The sequence below is a fragment of the Neoarius graeffei genome, chromosome 22 (genome assembly GCF_027579695.1).
Source record: "Neoarius graeffei isolate fNeoGra1 chromosome 22, fNeoGra1.pri, whole genome shotgun sequence".
In the NCBI taxonomy this organism is placed as follows: Eukaryota; Metazoa; Chordata; class Actinopteri; order Siluriformes; family Ariidae; genus Neoarius; species Neoarius graeffei.
This window is the reverse complement of record NC_083590.1, coordinates 4475523-4497944: the sequence shown is the minus strand read 5'-3', so window position 1 is coordinate 4497944 and position 22422 is coordinate 4475523. Positions and strand designations below refer to the sequence as shown.

Here is a 22422-nt window from a genome sequence, read left to right as displayed (position 1 = left end):
GGAAATGGTAAATATGGGTATTTTGTGTGTGTAAAGTGGTCTGGGTGAACAGGAAGTGTTTGTTTGTTTTGGTGTTTGTTTAGTTGAGTCATTATTTTATAATTGAGGTATTAACGAGTTAATTGATTTATTTTTGGATTTGGTTTGTCTGGTGGGCGGAGCTACAGCGAGTCTCTCACAAGAGCATGTGGAGATGCTGACTTTCCTCCATTTCAGTACAGAACTGTGATTGAAGCCTGATTTAGCTGTAACAGAGTTGAGGCTGCAGAAAGCACGTTCCTTCCTCACTGTTTACATTTAGATGGTTGTGTGGTTTACCTGATGAAGGGGAAACTGGTGTAGTTTTTTATTTTATTGCTGCTACTTTGCTGATCCTTGGTTTTAAATTTTTACAGGAAAATAGATTTTGGAATTTTTATTTTTGAATGAGCAGGAAAGATCATTAAAACATTGAATTTTTGAAAGAAGTGCTATGCTCGAAAAATCCCACGTCCGATCGTCCGAGACGACTAAAGTCTGTGCAAGGACGAGTAAAACTTGAATGGTAATCCTCTGATCGGACGACAAAAGTTAGTGCTGGCAACCTAAACAACACAGGCAACTGCTCCGTGATGCAGGTCTGAACTGTCAGTCCGGCAGTAGCATAGTTCTATTATTATTATTATTATTATTATTATTATATGTCTTCACCAGCTGGATACACATATATATCAAAGCCACGTCTCACAGGGAAAGGTGGAGGTCTCGCTGCAGTTTTCCAATGTGGTTTGAAACTTAAAGAGATTGTTTGTCATGATGTCACATCCTGTGAATATCTGGCTTTGAAAACCTCCACTCCCACACCAATGTTGCTGCTCTTAATCTATCGACCTCCCAAATCATCACCATCTCTTTTTCTGTCTGAACTGAATGAGCTGCTAACTGTCGCCTCATCTATCTGTCCTGCCGTCATTCTTCTGGGTGACTTTAATATTCATGTTGACGCTAGTTGCTCCCTGACTGATGAGCTCTTGACTGTCTTTGAATGTTTTGGTTGAACTCAGCATGTTGACTTTCCCACACATAATCCTGGTCATATACTTGACTCGCTTCGCTCTACTGGTATAAAAATTGTATCTGTATCGGGTTCTGATGGAGGTTTTACTGACCACAAGTTGATTGAGTGTTGTCTCAGTGTGCCTTCTTCTAAACTTCCTCTGCGTTCTACTGTCTCTTTCCGTAATTTTTCTTCTATTGATGTGCATTCTTTCTCTGCCTCTGTCCTCTCTTCTTTTTGTAAATTTGCTGAGGTTTCCTCTCCTGTAGATTAAAGTCTTCCGGATTTACCCGGAAATCCGGATATTTGACAAAACTCTTGAAAATCTCCGGTTTTGTGAATGGAGAAATTTATTTTTCGGATTTTTCGAGTTCCGTTTCATAGAAATTCGGTTTTGCGATCGCACGGCTTGTTTACATTCAGCAACAAGGCGTTGCCATTTTTGTAGTCTCGCAATGCTTGCTGGTGTGTACGAGACCTTATATGCTTATATACATACCTCATGTCATGTGAACGAGATTTTATCGCGATATCGTGCTTTAGAAAACGCGGTCTTTCTTTTGTGTACCTTTCTATTGAGCGAGACAATTGAAGAGCCTTCTCTATTGAAATGTGTTTACCGATTCAGCAATAATAATGTACAAACAAGTTGACAGGTCGGCAGATATCCGTAGCATAGAAGGAAAGGTAAAGAACAAGTTCAAATGGTCATGGCTGGAGGAGAAAGATGCAAACGGTGACTTTTTATCGGACTGTGTGAGGAAAGTGGACAGGCCAGGATATGCATTATGCACGTGGTAAGTAATTTTTCTTATTCTTAATTTGTTGTACTTGAGATCCATGTGGAGATTTAGAAAATTGTGAATGAATTCTTATTGACTTGACGTGACTGATAATGACCGCAAATAAAAGTAGTTATCAGTGAGCGTGCGTGATATTGTAAACCGTATCGGAGTATTGAAGTGTTAATGTTAGTAAAAATAAAAAATGAACCACACACTCAATATAAATGATATTATAATTTATTAGTATGCCATTTATTGGGATATAATTGGTGAGCTATATTTAATGAGTCATTTATGAATTTGTATACCTCTAAATATTCACATTTTAAGTGTGAGAAAATATATTTTTTCCATTTTTTGTTTTGAGCTGCTTAAATACGAGTCATCTGGGAAGAAAGACCTCCGAGGCCACAGTAAGCGTAAGAAGCACATTGAAGCTCGTAGACTGAAGAGAACAAACCAGACTCTTCCCGCAGTATTTCACAATGTAAATGCAATGGAGAAAGGAGCCACCAGTACTACTTGCACGATGCCTTCTGAGAATGTTCACAGTGCTGCTTCTTGCTCAGCCAGTCAGACGACTCCAGCAAAACCAATCATTAGTTTTCTTGATAGGAAATCAGACCAGGAGGCTTCTTTATTATCATTCATGGCAGAACATTCCCTACCACTGTCCATGTCTCCACATCTAATAAAGTTTGCTCAAGAGTTCTCTCGCGACACAAGAGTCACAAATGCCATGCCTATGGAACGAACCTTTTGGGGAAAGCGTAAGAGAAAACAAAACAGCTGTAAGGCTGTGGAACAACCGAAGAAGAAGAAGAGGGTCTAGATTCAGTGGTGTCCGTTTCACAGCTGGTTTTCACTTACCTGAGCAGACTGTCTTCTTTGGCTTTTACAAAACTATGAACTTTGCAGTGCATTCCATGTCTCTCTCTCTCTCACACACACACACATACATACATATATATATATATATATATATATATATATATATATATATATATATATATATATATATATATATATATACAGTTCAAACCAGTTAAGTTTTAGTGCATTATTAATCGTTTGAAATCTTTAAAGTGGCATGATAATAAGAAATATTCTTTTTGATAATAGTTTGTGTTGAATAAGCTCAATTTTACAAGATAATGTGGCTGATTTATCTTTTCTGTTCTGAATGAGTTTACTGTTACAATAAATATATATCTGATTAATAAGACTGTTTTGATATTGAATCAATTCAATTTCATGAAAGTGTGAACTATTTAATATCAGTTGAATTATTATTTTCTAAACATATATGCAGTATTGCACATAAGATATGACAGCATCACTTTATATAAGTTTTAACATCCAATAGTGAAAATTCTGAATTTAGAACAATGCACTCCTGAAAATTATTCATTAACTAAGGGAATAAAATTTAATATTTTTGACATGTTAATAATTAATGTACATGAAATAAAAAGGCTTAAAAGTTATAACTTGTTTTAGTGAAAATAAGTACTAAAATGCACTAGAATGCAGGGTTTTGCGTGTTATTAAATTTTTTTTGGGGGACGTTGCCCCCCCAATCTTCGTTTGACTTTCAGAAGTTCAGGATTTTTTTCTTTGCTCCACTTTCATCTCTACTCTCCTGATGATACAGTTTCTATTTACAATAATACTATATCTAACACAATACTTTCACTCCCCTTAAAACTAGACAGGTCTCCGCGAATCGCGCCTCTCCTTGGTTCACCTCTGAGCTTAGGGCCATGAAGGCCAAGGGAAGGCGGCTACAGCGCCCTTATAAGAAAACTGGCCTTACTATTCATTTTTCACTCTTCTCTGAACACATCGCTAAGTATAAGGATGCTCTTAATGCTGCTCGATCCTCCTACTACGCTAACATCATTAAGAGTGGCAACTATAGACCCAAAACTCTGTTTAATACAATAAATAAACTTCTTCAGCCTCCTTCCTCAACCACTCCCAGCTCCCCTGCTCAGTGTCAGGCTTTTTTGGATTTTTTTCAAGGATAAAATTGACAGTATTTACCAACACTTTCATTCTGAAATTCATTCTTCTGTCTTGCAAGTAGCTCTTTCTCATAAAGCTGACTGTTGTCTCTCTGCTTTCTCTCCTGTTGATTCTTCTAAAGTATCGGAAATTATGACCTCCTCCTCATGTCTGCTGGACCCTGCACCCACTGCACTTCTTAAATCCTGTGTATCTGCTATCTCCCCTTATATTGCTCATATGATTAATCAGTGTTTTGCTTTAGGCACTGTTCCCATCTCCCTCAAAATTGCTTCTGTTACACCAATACTAAAGAAACCTGGTCTAGATTCTCTTTCACTGTCCAATTACAGACCCATTTCAAATCTCCCTTTCCTAGCTAAAGTAACAGAGCGAGTTGTAGCCTCTCAGCTTCATACTTTCCTTGCTCATAATGATCTCTATGAACCCTTTCAGTCAGGCTTTTGTAATATGCACAGCACTGAATCTGCTCTCTAAAGAGTTGTTAATGACCTCCTGCTCTCAACTGATGCTGGTCATCTCAATGTCCTTGCTCTCTTGGACCTCACAGCTGCCTTTGACACTGTACATCATGAGATACTCATTTCCAGACTATCTTCTTTTGGTATTACTGGCTTAGCTTTAGCCTGGTTTCAGTCATATCTAGCAAACAGGCAACAGTTCATCTCTATTGGTATTCATAAATCATCCACTGCTACTGTTGCTCAAGGTGTGCCTCAGGGTTCTGTCCTTGGTCCCCTTCTTTTTATATTATATGTTTCTCCTATAGGCCAGATTATTTGTAACCATGGCCTTAACTTTCATTGTTATGCTGATGACATTCAAATCTACATCACTACCATCTCTTTCATAGCCTCTGTTCAGCTGCTAAGGACTTGCATCACTGACCTTAAGCAATGGCTGCATAAGAACTGCCTTAAACTTAATGCTAGCAAAACGGAGGTTCTATTATTAGGTACCAAAAGACAGGTTCTGAACTTCTCCAGTTTTACTATTGATGTTGATGGTGTGTCTATTAGTCCTTCCCAAGTTATAAAAAACCTTGGAGTTCTCTTTGACTCCACCCTTACGTTTGAACCCCATTTTAAACTAATTACTAAGAATGCTTCCCTCGCTCCCGCTCCCTCAGATCTTCTGTCTGTGGACTTCTGACTGTCCCACGTTTTAAACTGGCATCTATGGGTGGCAGATCATTCAGTGTTGCTGCTACTAAACTTTGGAACTCGTTACCACAATCGCTTCGTGACTGCTCCACTCTCTCTTCCTTCAAAGCTAACTTGAAAACTTTTCTCTTTACCTCACACTACTCTTCCTAGTGTGGCTTTTTTTTTGGTAACTCCTGTGTAAAGCGTCCTTGGGTTTGTGAAAGGTGCTATATAAATTGAAATTATTATTATTATTATTATTATTATTATTATTATTATTATTATTATGCAAAGTGAATCACGCATCATGACATCTGACTCCTCAAAACAAAGTTCACCTGTGTCTATTGAAAATTGTGTTTTCCTGAACTGGTTCCTGAATAAAATGAATCCTACCAAGCGTCAGAGACATGGACTGTATCCTCACTCTGTGTTAAGAGTAGCTCGTCTTGTTTCATGGGAAATGTGTTTAAGTTTTATTCATCAACATGACAATATATAAAAGTACAAAAAATATGACATAATTATACCAATTGGCTCAGAGCGACGAGGGTCAAGGACATCGTGTGCCAGCAGCGCGGTTGAAGTGGGCAGGTGTCAAACTTGAAACTTTTATATCACGATTGGAGTTAATAATAAACGATATCACTGAATAATGTTCCTTACCTCTAACCAGTATATATATTACCATTTTTTATTGTTTTTGATGGTTTCATATATTTCGTAATAATATTTTTATTTTCTAAATATTTATCAACAAACCTCCATTGTGGCACGGGAGCCTGTGATTGGTGGACAGCCGACAAAGGGTGTCTCCCATTGGTTGTAAATCGTGACATAAAAATCATAAACACATACGGGACCTGCTGATTGGCTGTTCACATACTGAAGCCAAGCGGAGATGTCCAGCGTCTGTTGCTGTTGTCCGAAGAAAACTACAGCTAAAAAAGTTCTGCTACTGGATTACTTGGACAATCTTAGTCAGAAAGAAGTGAAGGATAGATATACACGGAAATGATAGATATACATGTTAATGCACTGTGTAGACAACAGAGAAACAAGTTTATTGCCCCTGTGTAGTGCACTATAAGTCTAGTAGACACCCATCTGAGATTCAGTCTCTCTCTCTCTCTCTCTCTCTCTCTGATTAAAGTTCATGGTCTCTCTGCTGTTCTCTGTTCAGCTTCAGCTGCTGATGGTTTAATATCACACACAACAGAGGAGAGAAACTCAATATAACACTCAGTATTATCATTATTAATGACACTGTTAATGAGAATAAACAGGTGATATTAAATCCTCATGACATTCTGAATAATAAAATTAATTTTACACTAATCATCTTTAAAGTCAGTATTAAACCAAGATGGGAATCTGTTGATGAAGTGTGTGTCATTGTGTCTCTGCAGGTTGTGTAATTGTGGTGTCTCAGATGAAGGCTGTGCTGCTCTGAGTTCAGCTCTGAGATCAAACCCCTCACACCTGAGAGACCTGGATCTGTCTGACAATAATCTGGGAGACTCAGGAGTGAAACGTCTCTGTGCTGGACTGGAGAATCCTCACTGTAAGCTGGAGACACTGAGGTAAGATCATCTCTCTGAGAGTCACATGACCTGCTCCTCAGTAAGACCCATTCTCTAATAGTGAGACTGAAGCAGAGGTTTTAGCTTCATCATCAGTGTCCTGAGGAGGAAGATTGTTTCTGTTCACTGCACACTGATGATTTGTCACAGAGTCTTTGGGTCAGATGGACGTATGTGAGAAGCTGCAGCACAAAACGGGACTTGATCCGACTGCGATGTGTCTGAACTCACTGTGAAATTTACTACAACACTGTAACGAATCCCATAAACTGCACCTGAGACTCAAACTAACTGCCCTCTGTGTGAGCAGCAGTGACATGGTGGAAATGATCTCAGGAATATAGAATTTGAAACAAAAATGAGTCATTAATGCCAGAGAACTGATGCAGGAACAAAAATAAAAAGAGAAAAAAATTACATCTAGATAAAAATTAAAAAGGAGCAGAAAAGAACTTCCAATAAATTCAAAACCATGGCAACAATGCAGCTATTATTAGTTAATAATAATAATAATAATAATAATAATAATAATAATAATAATAATAATAAATGTTAAAACAGTCAGTAATGTTTGAGTCCATCTCTGTCAGTGGTGATCGCTTTAAGACACCACTGGAAGTCCAGCTTCCCCGAACATTTCATTCAAATGCAGCAATGAAACGTTTCCCAAAGTGTCGATTTTATTCCTCCGTCTTGGTGTAATTAAGTATCTGAGTGAATCAGATTGATGAAGGATCTCACTGCAGTGTGGCGCTGTTTGTTCATTAAACTCACACTGTTTCTCTCCTCCTGTGTAAAGACCACAAGCGGAGGCCATCCACATCGGATCTGCTTTAATATCAACAGATCTTCATTTAAGGTACGTGAATCTTTTCATCATGGCACACCTTCAGCTTGCTCAGTGTGCTGAGTGCAGGATGTTTAGTCATTCTTCCTCCGTCACTAGCGATAGCTTTATTAGCTTTATTTGTGATAAATGCAGATTAGTTAGCTCTCTGACGGAGAAGATTTCAGTGCTAGAAGCGCGTGTCCAGGCTTTAGAGCAGGTTAGTGAGCGTGAGAACAGTGTAGTTTCTGTAGGGAAAAGTCTGGATGCCCTAGGTGGAGTTAGTAATCCCCCAACTCCGGCATTAGAGCCCTTACAGCGGGGCGAATGGGTGACGGCTCGGCGGCATAAGCGTAGAGCCAAAGCTACCGCTGTGGCTTGCCCACGGGAGCACCACTCCTCTCCGCGTCACGTGTCGAACAGGCTTGCTCTCCTTAGTGATGCACCCACTGAGAAACCTGAAAGAGCTCTGGTTACAGGGGACTCTATCATACGGCATGTGAAATTAGCTCAGCCTTTAGGGGCACCAGCAGCTTTAGTCAGGTGTATACCGGGAGCCAGGGCGCCGGACATAGCAGGTAATCTTAGGGTCCTAGGCAAGCACAGGTTCTCAAAGATAGTTATCCATGCAGGAGCTAATGATATATGCCTTTGTCAGTCTGAGGTTACTAAGAGTAACTTTGTAGAGGTGTTTAAATTAGTGAAGGCGATGTCCGATGCTGTAGTATGCTCTGGCCCCATCCCAATGTGGCATGGCGATGTAGCTTACAGCAGGTTATGGTCGCTGAACTGCTGGCTGTCCAGGTGGTGCTCTGAAAACAGTGTGGGCTTTATAGATAATTGGGCTAATTTTGAGGGCACTGCTGGCCTGTTAGGGCGGGACGGTATCCATCCCACTCGGGAAGGTGCTGCTCTCATTTCCTGCAGCATAGGTCATAGTCTCAGAACAGGCCTAGTTAATTTCTGACAATCCAGAGCCAAAGCCAGGGAGCAGACGAACAGGCTAAACCGACTGTCTGCTAGCTGCACAGAGTCGTCACTCAGGGCCCACTACATCGAGACTGTGTCTGTTCCCCGAGCTCAACAAAAAGGTAGAAATTTTCAGAGAGTTTGTTCCAGTAACCTAATCAATGTAAAATTAGATCATACTGACTGTACAGCTGCTGCCAGCACCTTTGATCTAAAGGTGGGGCTATTAAATATTAGATCTCTTACATCTAAAGCGCTAATGGTTAATGAACTCATTACTGATCAGGAGTTTAATGTACTGTGTTTAATAGAAACATGGATTAAGCCAAATGAATATATAGCATTAAATGAAGCGAGTCCTCCTGGATACAGTTATATACACCAGCCTCGTCTAACTGGCAGAGGAGGAGGCGTCGCGGTAATTTATAACGATTATCTAGGTGTAACACAAAAACCTGGTTATAAATTTAATACATTTGAAGTTCTTCATACTCATATAATGTATGTAGCCTCGAAAAATAATTTGCTTATTATTTACAGGCCCCCGGGGCCATATTCTGAGTTTCTTTCTGAATTTGCAGATTTTATCTCAGATTTGGTTATTTCCTTAGACAAAGCTTTAGTTGTCGGAGATTTTAATATTCACTTCAATAACCCAGAAGACCCTTTAAAAACAGCGTTTGTGTCCATCTTAGATTCAGTCGGGATTAAGCAGAATGTCATAGGACCGACCCATAATGGTGGTCACACCCTCGATCTAATACTAACATTCAGATTAAACGTAGACAATATAGTCACACTTCCACAGTCTGAAGTTATCTCAGATCATTGTCTCGTCTCATTCAAACTATGTCTGAGTAATAATATATGCACCTCACCACGCTACTGTATTAAACGTACTTTCACGTCAACTACTGCACAGAGCTTTATAAATGATCTCCCAGAGCTGTCAACTTTGATTGGGTCACTGTCAGCCCCTGCAGAGCTTGATCAGGCAACTCAATGCTTAGAGTCAACATTCCGCCATACTTTAGATAATGTAGCTCCTCTAAAAAGGAAAATGGTCAGAGACAAAAAATTAGCACCCTGGTATAATGATGACACTCGCACATTAAAACAGACCACTCGAAAATTGGAACGTAAATGGCGTCAAACAAAATTGGTAGTGTTCAAATTAGATTGGAAGGAGGGCTTCCTGAAGTATAGAAAAGCGTAGTGCTGCGAGATCAACATATTTCTCCTCCCTAATAGAAGATAACAAAAATAATCCTAGATTCCTATTTAATACTGTAGCAAAATTAACCAGGAATAAGTCCACTATCAACACATGCACACCTGCAGTATGTAGTAGCAACGACTTCATGATTTTTTTTAATGACAAAATTGAGAATATCCGACAAAAAATTCAAACTACTAATTTAAGGTTAGACAATGAAAGTGACCTTGTAGTTAACAATATAACTGTATCAGATCATCAGTTAGAATGTTTTACTCCCCTAAAAGAAACTGAATTACTTTCATTAATCTCTACATCAAAAGCCTCAACTTGCGTACTAGATCCCTTACCTACACGTCTATTCAAACAGATAATGCCTAGAGTAATTGAACTGCTTCTAAAAATAATAAATTCTTCTCTTATGATTGGCTATGTACCCAAATCCTTTAAACTAGCAGTTATCAAACCCCTGATTAAAAAACCTGACCTTGATCCCTGTCAGCTGTCCAATTATCGGCCAATATCAAACCTCCCCTTTATCTCCAAGATCCTTGAAAAAGCTGTGGCACAGCAGTTATGCTCATATTTACATAGGAATAACATCCATGAAATGTATCAGTCAGGATTTAGACCTCATCATAGCACAGAGACAGCACTGGTTAAAGTAGTAAATGACCTACTGTTGGCGTCTGATCAGGGCTGTGTCTCGCTACTTGTGTTGCTTGACCTTAGTGCAGCATTTGATACCATTGATCATTCCATTCTTCTGGATAGACTAGAAAATGTTGTGGGAGTTAAGGGAATGGCCCTCTCCTGGATCAGGTCTTATCTAACTGATCGTTATCAGTATGTTGATATAAATGGTGATATTTCTAGACGTACCGAGGTAAAGTTTGGTGTTCCACAAGGTTCTGTCTTGGGTCCACTGCTTTTTTCTCTATATATGTTGCCTCTGGGCGATATTATTCGTAAACATTGTATTAGTTTCCACTGTTATGCTGATGACACACAGTTGTACGTCTCTGCAAAACCTGATGAGAGACACCAGCTTAATAGAATTGAGGAATGTGTTAAGGACATTAGACACTGGATGCTTATTAATTTCCTTCTGCTTAACTCTGACAAGACTGAAGTACTTGTGCTAGGACCACATACAGCTAGAAGTAAGTTTTCTGATTACACAGTGACTCTGGATGGCCTTTCTGTTTCTTCACGTGCAGCAGTAAAAGACCTCGGAGTGATTATTGACCCCAGTCTTTCATTCGAAACTCACATTGATAACATCACCCGGATAGCTTTCTTTCATCTCAGAAATATTGCAAAGATAAGAAATTTAATGTCATTGCATGATGCAGAAAAACTAGTCCATGCTTTCGTTACCTCCAGGTTGGATTATTGTAATGCCTTACTGTCTGGATGTTCCAATAAGTGCATAAACAAGCTCCAGTTAGTTCAAAATGCAGCAGCAAGAGTCTTTACTAGAACTAGAAAATATGACCACATCACACCTGTCTTATCCACACTGCATTGGCTCCCAATCAAATTTCGTATTGATTATAAAATACTACTATTGACCTTTAAAGCACTAAATGGTCTCGCACCACAGTACCTGAGTGAACTTCTGCTCCTCTATGACCCGCCACGCCTACTTAGATCAAAAGGTGCAGGCTATCTGCTGGTACCTCGTATAGTGAAGGTTACATCAGGGGGCAGAGCCTTTTCTTACAAAGCCCCACAGTTATGGAACAGCCTTCCAAGTAATGTTCGGGAATCAGACACAGTCTCAGCATTTAAGTCTAGGCTGAAAACATATCTGTTTAGTCAAGCCTTTTGTTAATGGTGTTTATGAGGTAAAGGAGTAGATCTGGAGGGTCCTCAGACATAGAGTGTTTTGGTAAACTGGGATGTATGGATGCTGTCAGTCCCCACTTGCTTGCTCACTCGAGTTTGTTGACGGTGTAGTGGCTGGCTGCTTTATGTCCCAGGGCTCCCTCATGCCTGTGTTACCTTCTGGCTCTCCCCTTTTAGTTATGCTGTCATAGTCAGTTGCCGGAGTCCCTGCTTGTACTCGGTGCAATACGTATACTGCTCCTACTTATTCAGGTGACATTGGGCATACCTAACAACCTGTGTTTTCTTTCCCTCCCCCCCACCCCAAATCTGTCCCTCTGAGTTACATGGAGTCAACAGGAAATCTTTTGGTGGAGAGGGTGGAGACCTCGACTGGCTATCGTAGCCTGCAGGGAATCGGCCGTCAGACATTCTGTCACATGTCCCAGGCCCGGTGAAATGTAACTGAATTGTCTTGGCCAGCCCTAAGGGTCCCATCTGCATCTCATCATTGCTGAGGAGTGTGCTCCCATCACCCAATCAAGCATCCAGCCAGAGCAGGTCATGATATATTTTTTACCATATTAACATGCCATTGTTGTGTTATGCCTGATGTAAAGACTCTCGTCTCTGCGAGCCTACCACACAGATTTAATACTTGTCATTTTTAGGGCATACCTAACAACCTGTGTTATCTTTCTCTCCCCCCCCCCCCAAAAATCTGTCCCTCTGAGTTACATGTTGATCCTGGGATTGAGATGCTGGCCTCTTCTGCCCCTCGGACCTGCTTGATCCATCCTGGTGCCCTGTGTCTGGTCGGAGTTTTATCGCACCGCTCCTGTGAAGGACGGCCCCATGAAGACAGTTGAGGGTTATACCTGTTAAAACTGTTAATATTATAGTCAGGCTGTCTGTTGTTGCCCAAATGAGGATGGGTTCCCTTTTGAGTCTGGTTCCTCTCGAGGTTTCTTCCTCATGTCGTCTGAGGGAGTTTTTCCTTGCCACCGGTGCCACAGGCTTGCTCATTGGGGATAGATTAGGGATAAAATTAGCTCATGTTTTAAGTCGTTCAAATTCTGTAAAGCTGCTTTGCGACAATGTTTATTGTTAAAAGCGCTATACAAATAAACTTGATTTGATTTGATTTCGTGGTGAACAGTGCAGTCTGTGTGAAAAGCCCCTGACACACACACAGCTAACAGACCCCCACTGGAGCCTCGGCATCTATTAGTGTCTGTTTGTGTACTCGCTGTTTTAATGGGCAGAAAGACGAAAGCTCATTGGACAACAGGCTTTAAACGTGTCGTTTTGAGCCCCGCCCAGACGCACAGTTTCACTGGGAGGGAATGGAGTGTGGGCGGGTCCGTTTTACACAGGAAAAAAAACACATCTCTGTGGTTATTGGACAGTGTGCTTTTCCTTTGTCCCGCCTGGACACACGGCTTCTCCTTATTATGATTGGTAGATCTTTCAAAGGGGCGGAACCTCATAACCAACTGCCAATCAGTAAATCAGGAATGAACATGATTGACATCTCAAACCTGAACATATTGGAGTCTGCAGTGGTGGAATAATTTGTAAATACTGCAAATAAATTGTACGCATAAAGTTCTGTTTGATTATTTGTATTTATTTCTGAAATTTGTTTCTGATTACAACGAGCGAGCGGTCACTTCCTCCATCAGCAAGCAGCTTACACACACACACACACACACACACACACACCTCTAATTTAAAGACACACAAAGTAAATCTTGATGTTCATAAACTGAGGCAGTGAAGTGTGTGTCATTGTGTCTCTGCAGGTTGGGTGATTGTGGTGTCTCAGATGAAGGCTGTGCTGCTCTCGCTTCAGCTCTGAGATCAAACCCCTCACACCTGAGACACCTGAATCTGTCTAGAAATAAAATAAGCAGCTCAGGAAAGAAGCTGCTCTCTGCTCTTAAGGATGATGAACATTACAAACTACAGATACTGAGGTGAGTCATCACCTTTTTTAGATAAATGTCGAAAAAAAGAATAATCATTTCAGCTTATTATTATTTTTCTTTAATGTCAGTAAATATCACATGACCAGGCCATGGAATGAAACCAGTGTGAGAAATGTTCACCCTGCTGTCTCTGACTTCATCCTGCTGCTTTTGTCTGAATAAGATGATCTCGGCTTTTCCCTGTTTCTGATCAGCAGCACACTTTCTTCTCAACTCTCCTCAAAACTCAGTAAAATGATCATCTTTAATGCCACACAGCCACAAATGTGTGATTTAAGGAGCCACTTGACTCACTCTGACACTCCTTCCTGCTCTCCACCTCCACACCGTGTCTTCTGTCGTTCCTGTAAACTTCACCTCGGGTTCTTCTTAAAGTCTGCACTTAAATCTACATGTAGAACAAGAGATCAAACCCACCGCAGTGTGAGTTACTGTTTAAAAAGCTCCAAAGCCTGTGATTGGATAAGAGCAGTGATGGGAAACGTCTGCTCACTTTCCTGTTAGATCTTGTGGAAGTTCTCGTTTGTTGGAGCTCAGTGTTAGAACACAGATATTATATAAGACTGAATAAATGTTGGGCAGCACGGTGGTGTAGTGGTTAGCGCTGTCGCCTCACAGCAAGAAGGTCTGGGTTCGAGCCCTGTGACCGGCGAGGGCCTTTCTGTGTGGAGTTTGCATGTTCTCCCCGTGTCCACGTGGGTTTCCTCCGGGTGCTCCGGTTTCCACCACAGTCCAAAGACATGCAGGTTAGGTTAACTGGTGACTCTAAATTGACCGTAGGTGTGAATGTGAGTGTGAATGGTTGTCTGTGTCTATGTGTCAGCCCTGTGATGACCTGGCGACTTGTCCAGGGTGTACCCCGCCTTTCGCCCGTAGTCAGCTGGGATAGGCTCCAGCTCGCCTGCGACCCTGTAGAACAGGATAAAGCGGGTACAGATAATGAGATGAGATGAATAAATCTCATCTCATTATCTCTAGCCGCTTTATCCTGTTGAATTAAATTATAAACAGGAGATAATAATGTTTCTCTTGGAGCAGAGATGATTCCATGCTGTTGGTCATGAAGTACCACAGTCCAGTGTGTGGGGATTAATCCAGATGTTTTTCTTTTATTTTCAGGTTGTAATGAACATCTGTGTGTGAGATGAAGACTCTGGTGTTCCTGCATTTCCATGTTGGGGAACAGACAACACATTCATAAACACATCAGTCATTTAGTTCTAACAAATGAAAGAGACTCGGAGACGTGGTCAGTGTGTGTTCATGGTGCACAGTGAATCAGACTGCACACAATTCTACACTGAATGTGGCACAACTTGTGATCTGCATGAAACTGCCTGGACCTCAGTCCCTTAAAAACCCTGAAAGAGCAGGTGGAAAAGCACAGGGACTCAATCTGAACCCAGTCAGTGGAAGAGGGAGCTGAAATGGACAGGAACAGTTTCAGGACATTGGTGGGATTCTCACCTGACAGGATCAGCATTTGGGGAGTTAATCTGAGGCCCCGAGGAGACTCACTACAAGACACATTTATCACTTTGTCCTTTGGTTGGTGTTTAATGTAGTTTAGATCTTTTTGTAACAGAATCAGAACAAATCTGTTCATTTACTCCGATATCAGACGATCGAACCTGATATGGCATCAGTGCCATCCCTTTTACTGAAGTATACACTACTTCCAATATATTGTATAATTGTATCAGTCATATACAATTTGAAGAACTGAATATATCCAGTGTAATTATTTGTGTTGTATCAAATTAGTTTATTGATTTAAAATGAAAATTTTTCACACACACAAAACAATCAACAGTTACTGAATGTATGTAGTGGAAGTTCATTATGTCTATCTATTATAGATATTTTAAGTTCGTTTCTTAGACAAGGATTTTTTTAACTTGTTACCTTGTTAACAGTTTCGGCGAGAATCTTCCGCCTTCTTCAGAAACTGTTCTTCAGGACTGTTTCTGAAGAAGGCGGAAGATTCTCGCCGAAACTGTTAACAAGGTAACAAGTTTAAAAAATCCTTGTCTAAGAAACAAACTTAAAATATCTATAACAGTTACTGAAAATAAGTTCATGTCCAGCAACAAAATATATAAAAACTGATTTGGATGCCGTGTTTATTTCTCGGTATTTCAGGTGTAATGGTGTTTTAAAACATATTCATTTAATTTTATATACAGTACAGTGAGATACAGGGATGCCGCTAGAAATTTTGGGCCCCATGAAAGATTAGAATTTTGGGCCCCCCAACTTTGCCCACCCTCGTCACAATTGCACTATTGTCATTATTTGACTTTTGATGGCTGCTGCATCATGGCCTGATGAGGGGTTAGTTAATGCATGAAAAAGTTTGATGCATTCAAGTTTGATGCATTTAAATGAACTCCATACTCAGTAGCCTTACAAATGTTACCCATAAAAGACAGGAAACATCTTATTATAAATTTATTTCAAAGTGACATGGAGTGACATTTCAATTTGATCAATTACGTACGTATTTCTTCATATGTTGTAACCTCTATCCCTCTTTTATGTGTGCTGCACTTTCTCCAGCTCCTCAATTTGAAACCAATGGTTTAGAACGTGTGAACATTCCACACACGTAACCATGTCAAACACTTGACTGGTGTCCGTTATTAGCAACACTTTAATCTAGCAAACTGCATATGGTGCTCGCTCATTAAAACTTCAATCCTAAAGCATTTATGGGTTGTATTGCTGCTTATCTCCTTCTCCAAAGGGGGGTTCAGTGGTTTGGTAGGGCGGAGGTCCCCCTGAGGCTGAATCTGTGCATATTTAGGGCACCCCATTAGTTATGAAACTGGTTATTAGCATGTGGCAGCGGGGGCGTGGTCAAGCACCGGTCTGTGACAGGAGGGCGGAGTCAGGGAAGGTAAGTGGCAGAATCACTACACCTGAGAGCAATTAACCTGTGTTTGTGTGTCTTCCCAGTGACCGCACCCTATATGAGGAGGGAGAGCGAGAGCGGGGAGAGCTGATCCCTGAACCAGACGCCGGTTGTGTGTGTGTCTGTGCTAGTTTGGTTATTGTTAAACTGAAAAGTGTGGCAATAAAGCCAAGTGACAAACCTGATCTCTGTCCTGCCGTCCTCTGTGCTCCACCCACACATAGGGAGTACTAGAGTGGTGCTGAAACCCGGGAAAGTGGAGCACCAACCCCGCAGCCCCATAGAATCCTCCCCGTTCGCCGATCTGGTCCACGCCCTCGCCACGGCTCAGCAAAGCCAGCACCAGGCGCTCGTCACACTCCGAAAGGAACAAGAGCGGCGCTTCGAAGCCCTGGTGCTGGCCCAGCAGGAAGATCGCAAGGCGTTCCGGCATCTCCTCGCGTCGGCGGGGCCCACCAGCGCTACAGCCGCGGGCCCGTCTCCCCTCACTGTCACCAAGATGGGCCCGCAGGACGACCCCGAGGCGTTCCTCACGTTATTTGAACAGGTCGCCGAAGCCTCGGGGTGGCCGATGGAGCAGCGCGCGGCGCGCCTGCTCACGGGAGAGGCACAGCTGGCCGCGCTACAGCTCCCCGCCGACCGCCGGCTGGCCTACGTGGACCTCCGCCGGGCCGTCCTCCAGCGCGTGGGGCGCACCCCAGAACAACAGCACCAGCGCTTCCGCGCACTGCAATTGGAGGAAGTTGGCCGGCCGTTCGCGTTCGGCCAGCAGCTCCGGGACGCCTGCTGGTGGTGGCTGAGGGCCGACGATCGCGACGCCGAGGGAATCGTCGACCAGGTGGTGCTGGAACAGTTCATCGCCCACTTACCAGCAGGAACCGCGGAGTGGGTCCAGTGCCACCGCCCGGTGTCGCTGGATCAGGCAGTCGAGCTGGCGGAGGATCATCTGGCGGGTGTCCCAGCGGCAGGACAGCAGATGACATCTTCTCTTCTCTCCTCTTCTCTCTCTCTCCCTCCTCCTGTGTCCCGTCCTCGCCCCATTCCCCCACCGCGGAGGCGGGGGCCGGCACCACCCCAGCCGGCCCGCCGCACCCGCGGTGCCCTCCCGTTTCTCCCTTCTGTGTCTGTCTCTCCCCCACCTCAGGTGAGTGAGCCCCAGATCACCGGTGCAGAGGGAAAGCCCGGGCCGGTTTGCTGGCGCTGCGGGGAACCGGGCCACCTTCAACAGCAGTGCACAGCAAGGGAAGTGGGCACGGTGGTTCGGATCCCCGACGTGCCAGAGGCCGCCCTCGATCGGGCTGGAGCGTATCGCATACCGATGAGTATCCAAGGGGCTACATATCAGGCGTTGGTGGATTCTGGTTGTAATCAGACCTCAATTCGCCAAAGCCTGGTTCAAAACGAGGCATTGGGGGGAGCACAAGGGGTGAAGGTGTTGTGTGTGCACGGGGATGTTCACTGCTATCCTTTGGTGTCGGTCCACATTATTTTCAGAGGGGAAAAATTTATAGTGAAGGCGGCGGTTAATCCTCGCCTTACCCACTCTTTAATTTTGGGGACTGATTGGCCGGGATTTCGGGGTTTAATGACGCGCCTAGTAGAGAGTGGGTCCTGCCAGTTGACAGGGGGAGGTCCCGGTGTCGCTTTGGCGGGAGCAGCTGTCACAGAGCCGTCTACGTCATCTCCGCGTCAGAGTGAGGAGCCGCCGGCTCCTCCTCTCTCTATTGGGGAATCCCTCGCGGATATCCCATTAGAGCAGTCGTGAGACGAGACTCTGCGGCATGCGTTTGACCAAGTGAGAGTAGTCGATGGTCAAATGCTCCCGCCGAACGCCACCCCGTCCTTCCCCTACTTCGCGATAATGAAGGATAGATTATACCGAGTGACGCAGGACACTCAAACTAAAGAGCGAGTCACGCAGCTTTTGATTCCAAAGAGCCGCCGGGAATTGGTATTTCAGGCAGCTCACTTTAATCCCATGGCTGGACACTTAGGGCAGGATAAAACACTAGCCCGAATAATGGCCCGATTCTATTGGCCGGGGATTCACGTCGATGTCCGTAGGTGGTGTATGGCATGCCGCGAATGCCAGTTAGTAAATCCAGCGGCCATTCCAAAAGCGCCTTTGCGCCCTCTACCGTTAATCAAGACCCCGTTTGAGAGAATTGGGATGGATCTCGTCGGGCCATTAGATCGGTCAGCACGAGGGTACCGCTTTATATTAGTTCTGGTGGACTATGCAACGCGATATCCGGAAGCAGTGCCTCTGCGCAATATCTCAGCACGCAGTGTTGCAGAGGCACTCTTCCGCGTCATCTCCCGAGTTGGAATCCCGAAAGAGATTCTGACTGATCAAGGCACTACGTTTATGTCACGAACACTGCGCGAACTGTATGGGTTATTGGGGATTAAGCCGATCCACACCAGTGTGTATCACCCACAAACGGACGGTTTAGTGGAACGGTTCAACTGCACCCTCAAAAATATTATTAAGAAATTCGTGAGTGAGGACGCACGTAATTGGGATAAGTGGCTCGAACCCTTGCTGTTCTCAGTGTGAGAGGTCCCCCAAGCCTCCACGGGGTTCTCCCCGTTCGAATTATTATATGAGCGTAAGCCGCGCGGCATCCTGGACGTGCTGCGGGAAAATTGGGAGGAGGGACCTTCACAAAGTAAGAACGAAATTCAGTATGTTATGGACCTGCGCGCAAAACTCCACACACTCACCCACCTAACTCAGGAGAATTTGCGGCAGGCCCAGGAACGGCAAGCCCGCCTGTACAACAAGGGTACGCGCCTTAGAGAGTTCACACCGGGAGATAAAGTACTCGTACTGTTGCCCACGTCGAGCTCCAAATTGATCGCCAAGTGGCAAGGACCCTTTGAGGTCACACGGCGAGTCGGGGACGTCGACTATGAGGTGAGGTGAACAGACAGGGGTGGGGCACTACAGATGTACCACCTCAATCTGCTTAAACTCTGGAATGAGGAGGTCCCCGTGGCGTTGGTGTCGGTGGTTCCGGAGAAGGCGGAGCTGGGGCCGGAGGTTCAAAAAGGGACATTGGCATCACGTACCTCTCCGGTCCCCTGTGGAGACCACCTCTCCCCGACCCAACTCACGGAGGTCGCCCAGTTGCAGACCGAGTTTGCGGTTGTGTTCTCACCCCTGCCTGGTCGCACTAACCTCATAGAGCACCACATAGAGACGCCCCCGGGGGTGGTAGTGCGTAGCCGCCCTTACAGACTACCCGAACACAAAAAAAAGGTGGTTCGGGAAGAACTTCAGACCATGCTCGAAATGGGCATCGTCGAGGAGTCCCACAGTGACTGCAGCAGCCCAGTGGTCTTGGTACCCAAGGCCGATGGGTCGGTCCGGTTCTGTGTGGACTATAGAAAAAAGTCAATGCGGTGTCTAAATTCGACGCGTACCCAATGCCTCGTATTGATGAGTTGCTCAACCGACTCAGCACTGCTCGCTTTTACTCGACACTGGATTTGACGAAGGGATATTGGCAGATCCCCTTGACTCCATTATCCCGAGAGAAAACGGCCTTTACCACACCATTCGGCTTACACCAGTTCGTCACACTTCCGTTCGGGCTGTTTGGGGCGCCCGCTACGTTTCAGCGGCTGATGGACCGGGTCCTCCGGCCGCACGCCACCTATGCGGCCACTTACCTAGACGACATCATCATTTATAGTAATGACTGGCAGCGGCACCTGCAACACCTGAGGGCCGTCCTTAGGTCGCTGAGGCGGGCGGGACTCACTGCCGACCCGAAGAAGTGTGCGATTGGGCGGGTGGAAGTACGGTATCTGGGCTTCCACTTGGGCAATGGGCAGGTGCGTCCCCAAATTAATAAGACAGCAGCGATTGCGGCCTGCCCGAGGCCCAAGACCAAAAAGGGGGTGAGACAGTTCCTGGGGCTGGCTGGCTACTATCAGAGGTTTATACCTAATTATTCGGACGTCACCAGCCCGCTGACTGACCTCACTAAAAAGGGGGCGCCAGATCCGGTCCAGTGGACGGAGCAGTGCCAGCGGGCTTTCTCCGAGGTAAAGGCTGCACTGTGTGGGGGGCCACTTTTACACTCCCCTGACTTCTCTCTCCCTTTTTTGTTACAGACGGATGTGTCGGACAGAGGGCTGGGGGCCGTTTTGTCCCAGCAGGTGGAGGGGGAGGACCGCCCGGTTCTATACATCAGCCGAAAGCTGTCAGTGCGTGAGGGGCGCTACAGCACAATTGAGAAAGAGTGCCTGGCGATCAAGTGGGTGGTCCTCGCCCTCCGTTACTACCTGCTGGGGCGCTCTTTCACCCTCTGTTCGGACCACGCGCCCCTCCAGTGGCTCCACCGCATGAAGGATGCCAACGCGCGGATCACCCGTTGGTATCTGGCACTCCAACCCTTTAACTTCAAGGTGGTCCACAGGCCGGGGGCGCAGATGGTCGTGGCGGACTTCCTCTCCCGTCAAGGGGGGGGGAGTCGGCTGCGGGCCGGACGGGCGCCCAGCCTGAGTCGGGCGGTGGGGGTATGTGGCAGTGGGGGCGTGGTCAAGCGCTGGTCTGTGACAGGAGGGCGGAGTCAGGGAAGGTAAGTGGCAGAATCACTACACCTGAGAGCAATTAACCTGTTTGTGTGTCTTCCCAGTGACCGTGCCCTATATGAGGAGGGAGAGCGAGAGCGGGGAGAGCTGATCCCTGAACCAGACGCCGGTTGTGTGTGTGTCTGTGCTAGTTTGGTTATTGTTAAACTGAAAAGTGTGGCAATAAAGCCAAGTGACAAACCTGATCTCTGTCCTGCCGTCCTTTGTGCTCCACCCACACATAGGGAGTACTACATAGCACTAGTTATTAGCACCAGCATAACGTAATATTTCATCTTGTTTATCAGACAAGTCAGTTCAGTTATTAAAATGGAAAAAATGTCACTGTACAAACTGTAAAAGTGTTCTCTTGATAGGCTAATCCAACCACGTTCATACTGTTCATTTACCATTCGCTAATATTTTGAACACACACGTGAGCGATAGCCACCTTTCTTTGGGAAAAACCGAGTGACCAGTTGCCTGCCTCTCCAGTCCCTCTCAGCTTTCAGCTGCCTTTCTTTACATTTTTGACAGCCACTCTTCATATTTAGCGATCATAGACTGTACGCACTCCACTGCTGGCTGGCTGGCTGCTGCACCGTGACACAGCAGCAAGTAGCGTTGCACTGATCAGCACACAGATTTAACGCATCGCACTTCTACCAGAACTGGACCGTACCATTTCGCAAAAGGGGGAGGGTTAAATGACAATATGTTGAAGAACTCAAGAAATAGACAACCTTGTTCAATTAGCTCATTTTACCAGATGGAATATTGCATTGTTGTTATTTCAAAAGTCTTATTAAAATCATTAAAAGCATATTATCAGCCCCTTGAAGGGCCCCATGGCAGTGCTGGGCCCCTAGAATTGTTCTAACCTTTCCCCCCCTGGCGGCACCCATGGTGAGATAATGTGAGGGCTTTGTGTGAATTAATAGAAATTCAGTCCTAAAGTTGTCAGGGTGATTGTAGTCCGAAACAATCGGAGTAAAATCGTTTGTATTAAGTGTCCTGAGCCATCTTCTAAGTGTAAGTTTGTGCTGTCTTTATTTGGGGCCGTCCTCCACAGGAGCCAAGTCATGAGAACCTCAGCTAGAAGTAGAGCATCAGAATGGATCAGTCAGGTCTGGAGAGCAGGAGACGCCAACATCACTCGCATCTCAGGAGTGACATGTAACTTGAGAGAAACAGAAACACAGATTGTTCGGTCTGTGCATCATCATGTCATGGTTAAAAACAGTGTATATTGTGCGCTGAGTGCAAGCAGGGATTCCAGCATGGCTAACTGTGGCAGTATAACTAAAACGGAGAGCCAGAAGGAAACACAGACATGACGGAGCCCTGGGACACAAAGCAGCCAGTCACTCCACCATCATGTGTGTGTGTGTGTGTGTGTGTGTGTGTGTGTGTGTGTGTGTGTGTGTGTGTGTACACATACACTGCATGAGGTCTTGGCTGTTCCTGCCAGGTTATGTGCTAGAGCCAATCAGAGCAGCTCCAGTTTTGTGGACT

The 22422-nt window shown here is 44.6% G+C and overlaps 1 protein-coding gene across 1 annotated transcript in view; it reads left to right on the top strand.

Annotated features, from left to right (window-relative positions):
* Window positions 1-13401, top strand: part of LOC132870543 (NACHT, LRR and PYD domains-containing protein 12-like) — an 80826-nt gene extending 67425 nt beyond the window's left edge. Inside the window, exons 10-11 of the mRNA XM_060904220.1 lie at window positions 6404-6577; window positions 13224-13401. Of these exons, the coding sequence (XP_060760203.1) occupies window positions 6404-6577; window positions 13224-13401 (352 nt within the window). The remainder of the gene's footprint in view (window positions 1-6403; window positions 6578-13223) is intronic.
* Window positions 13402-22422: the final 9021 nt, after the last annotated feature.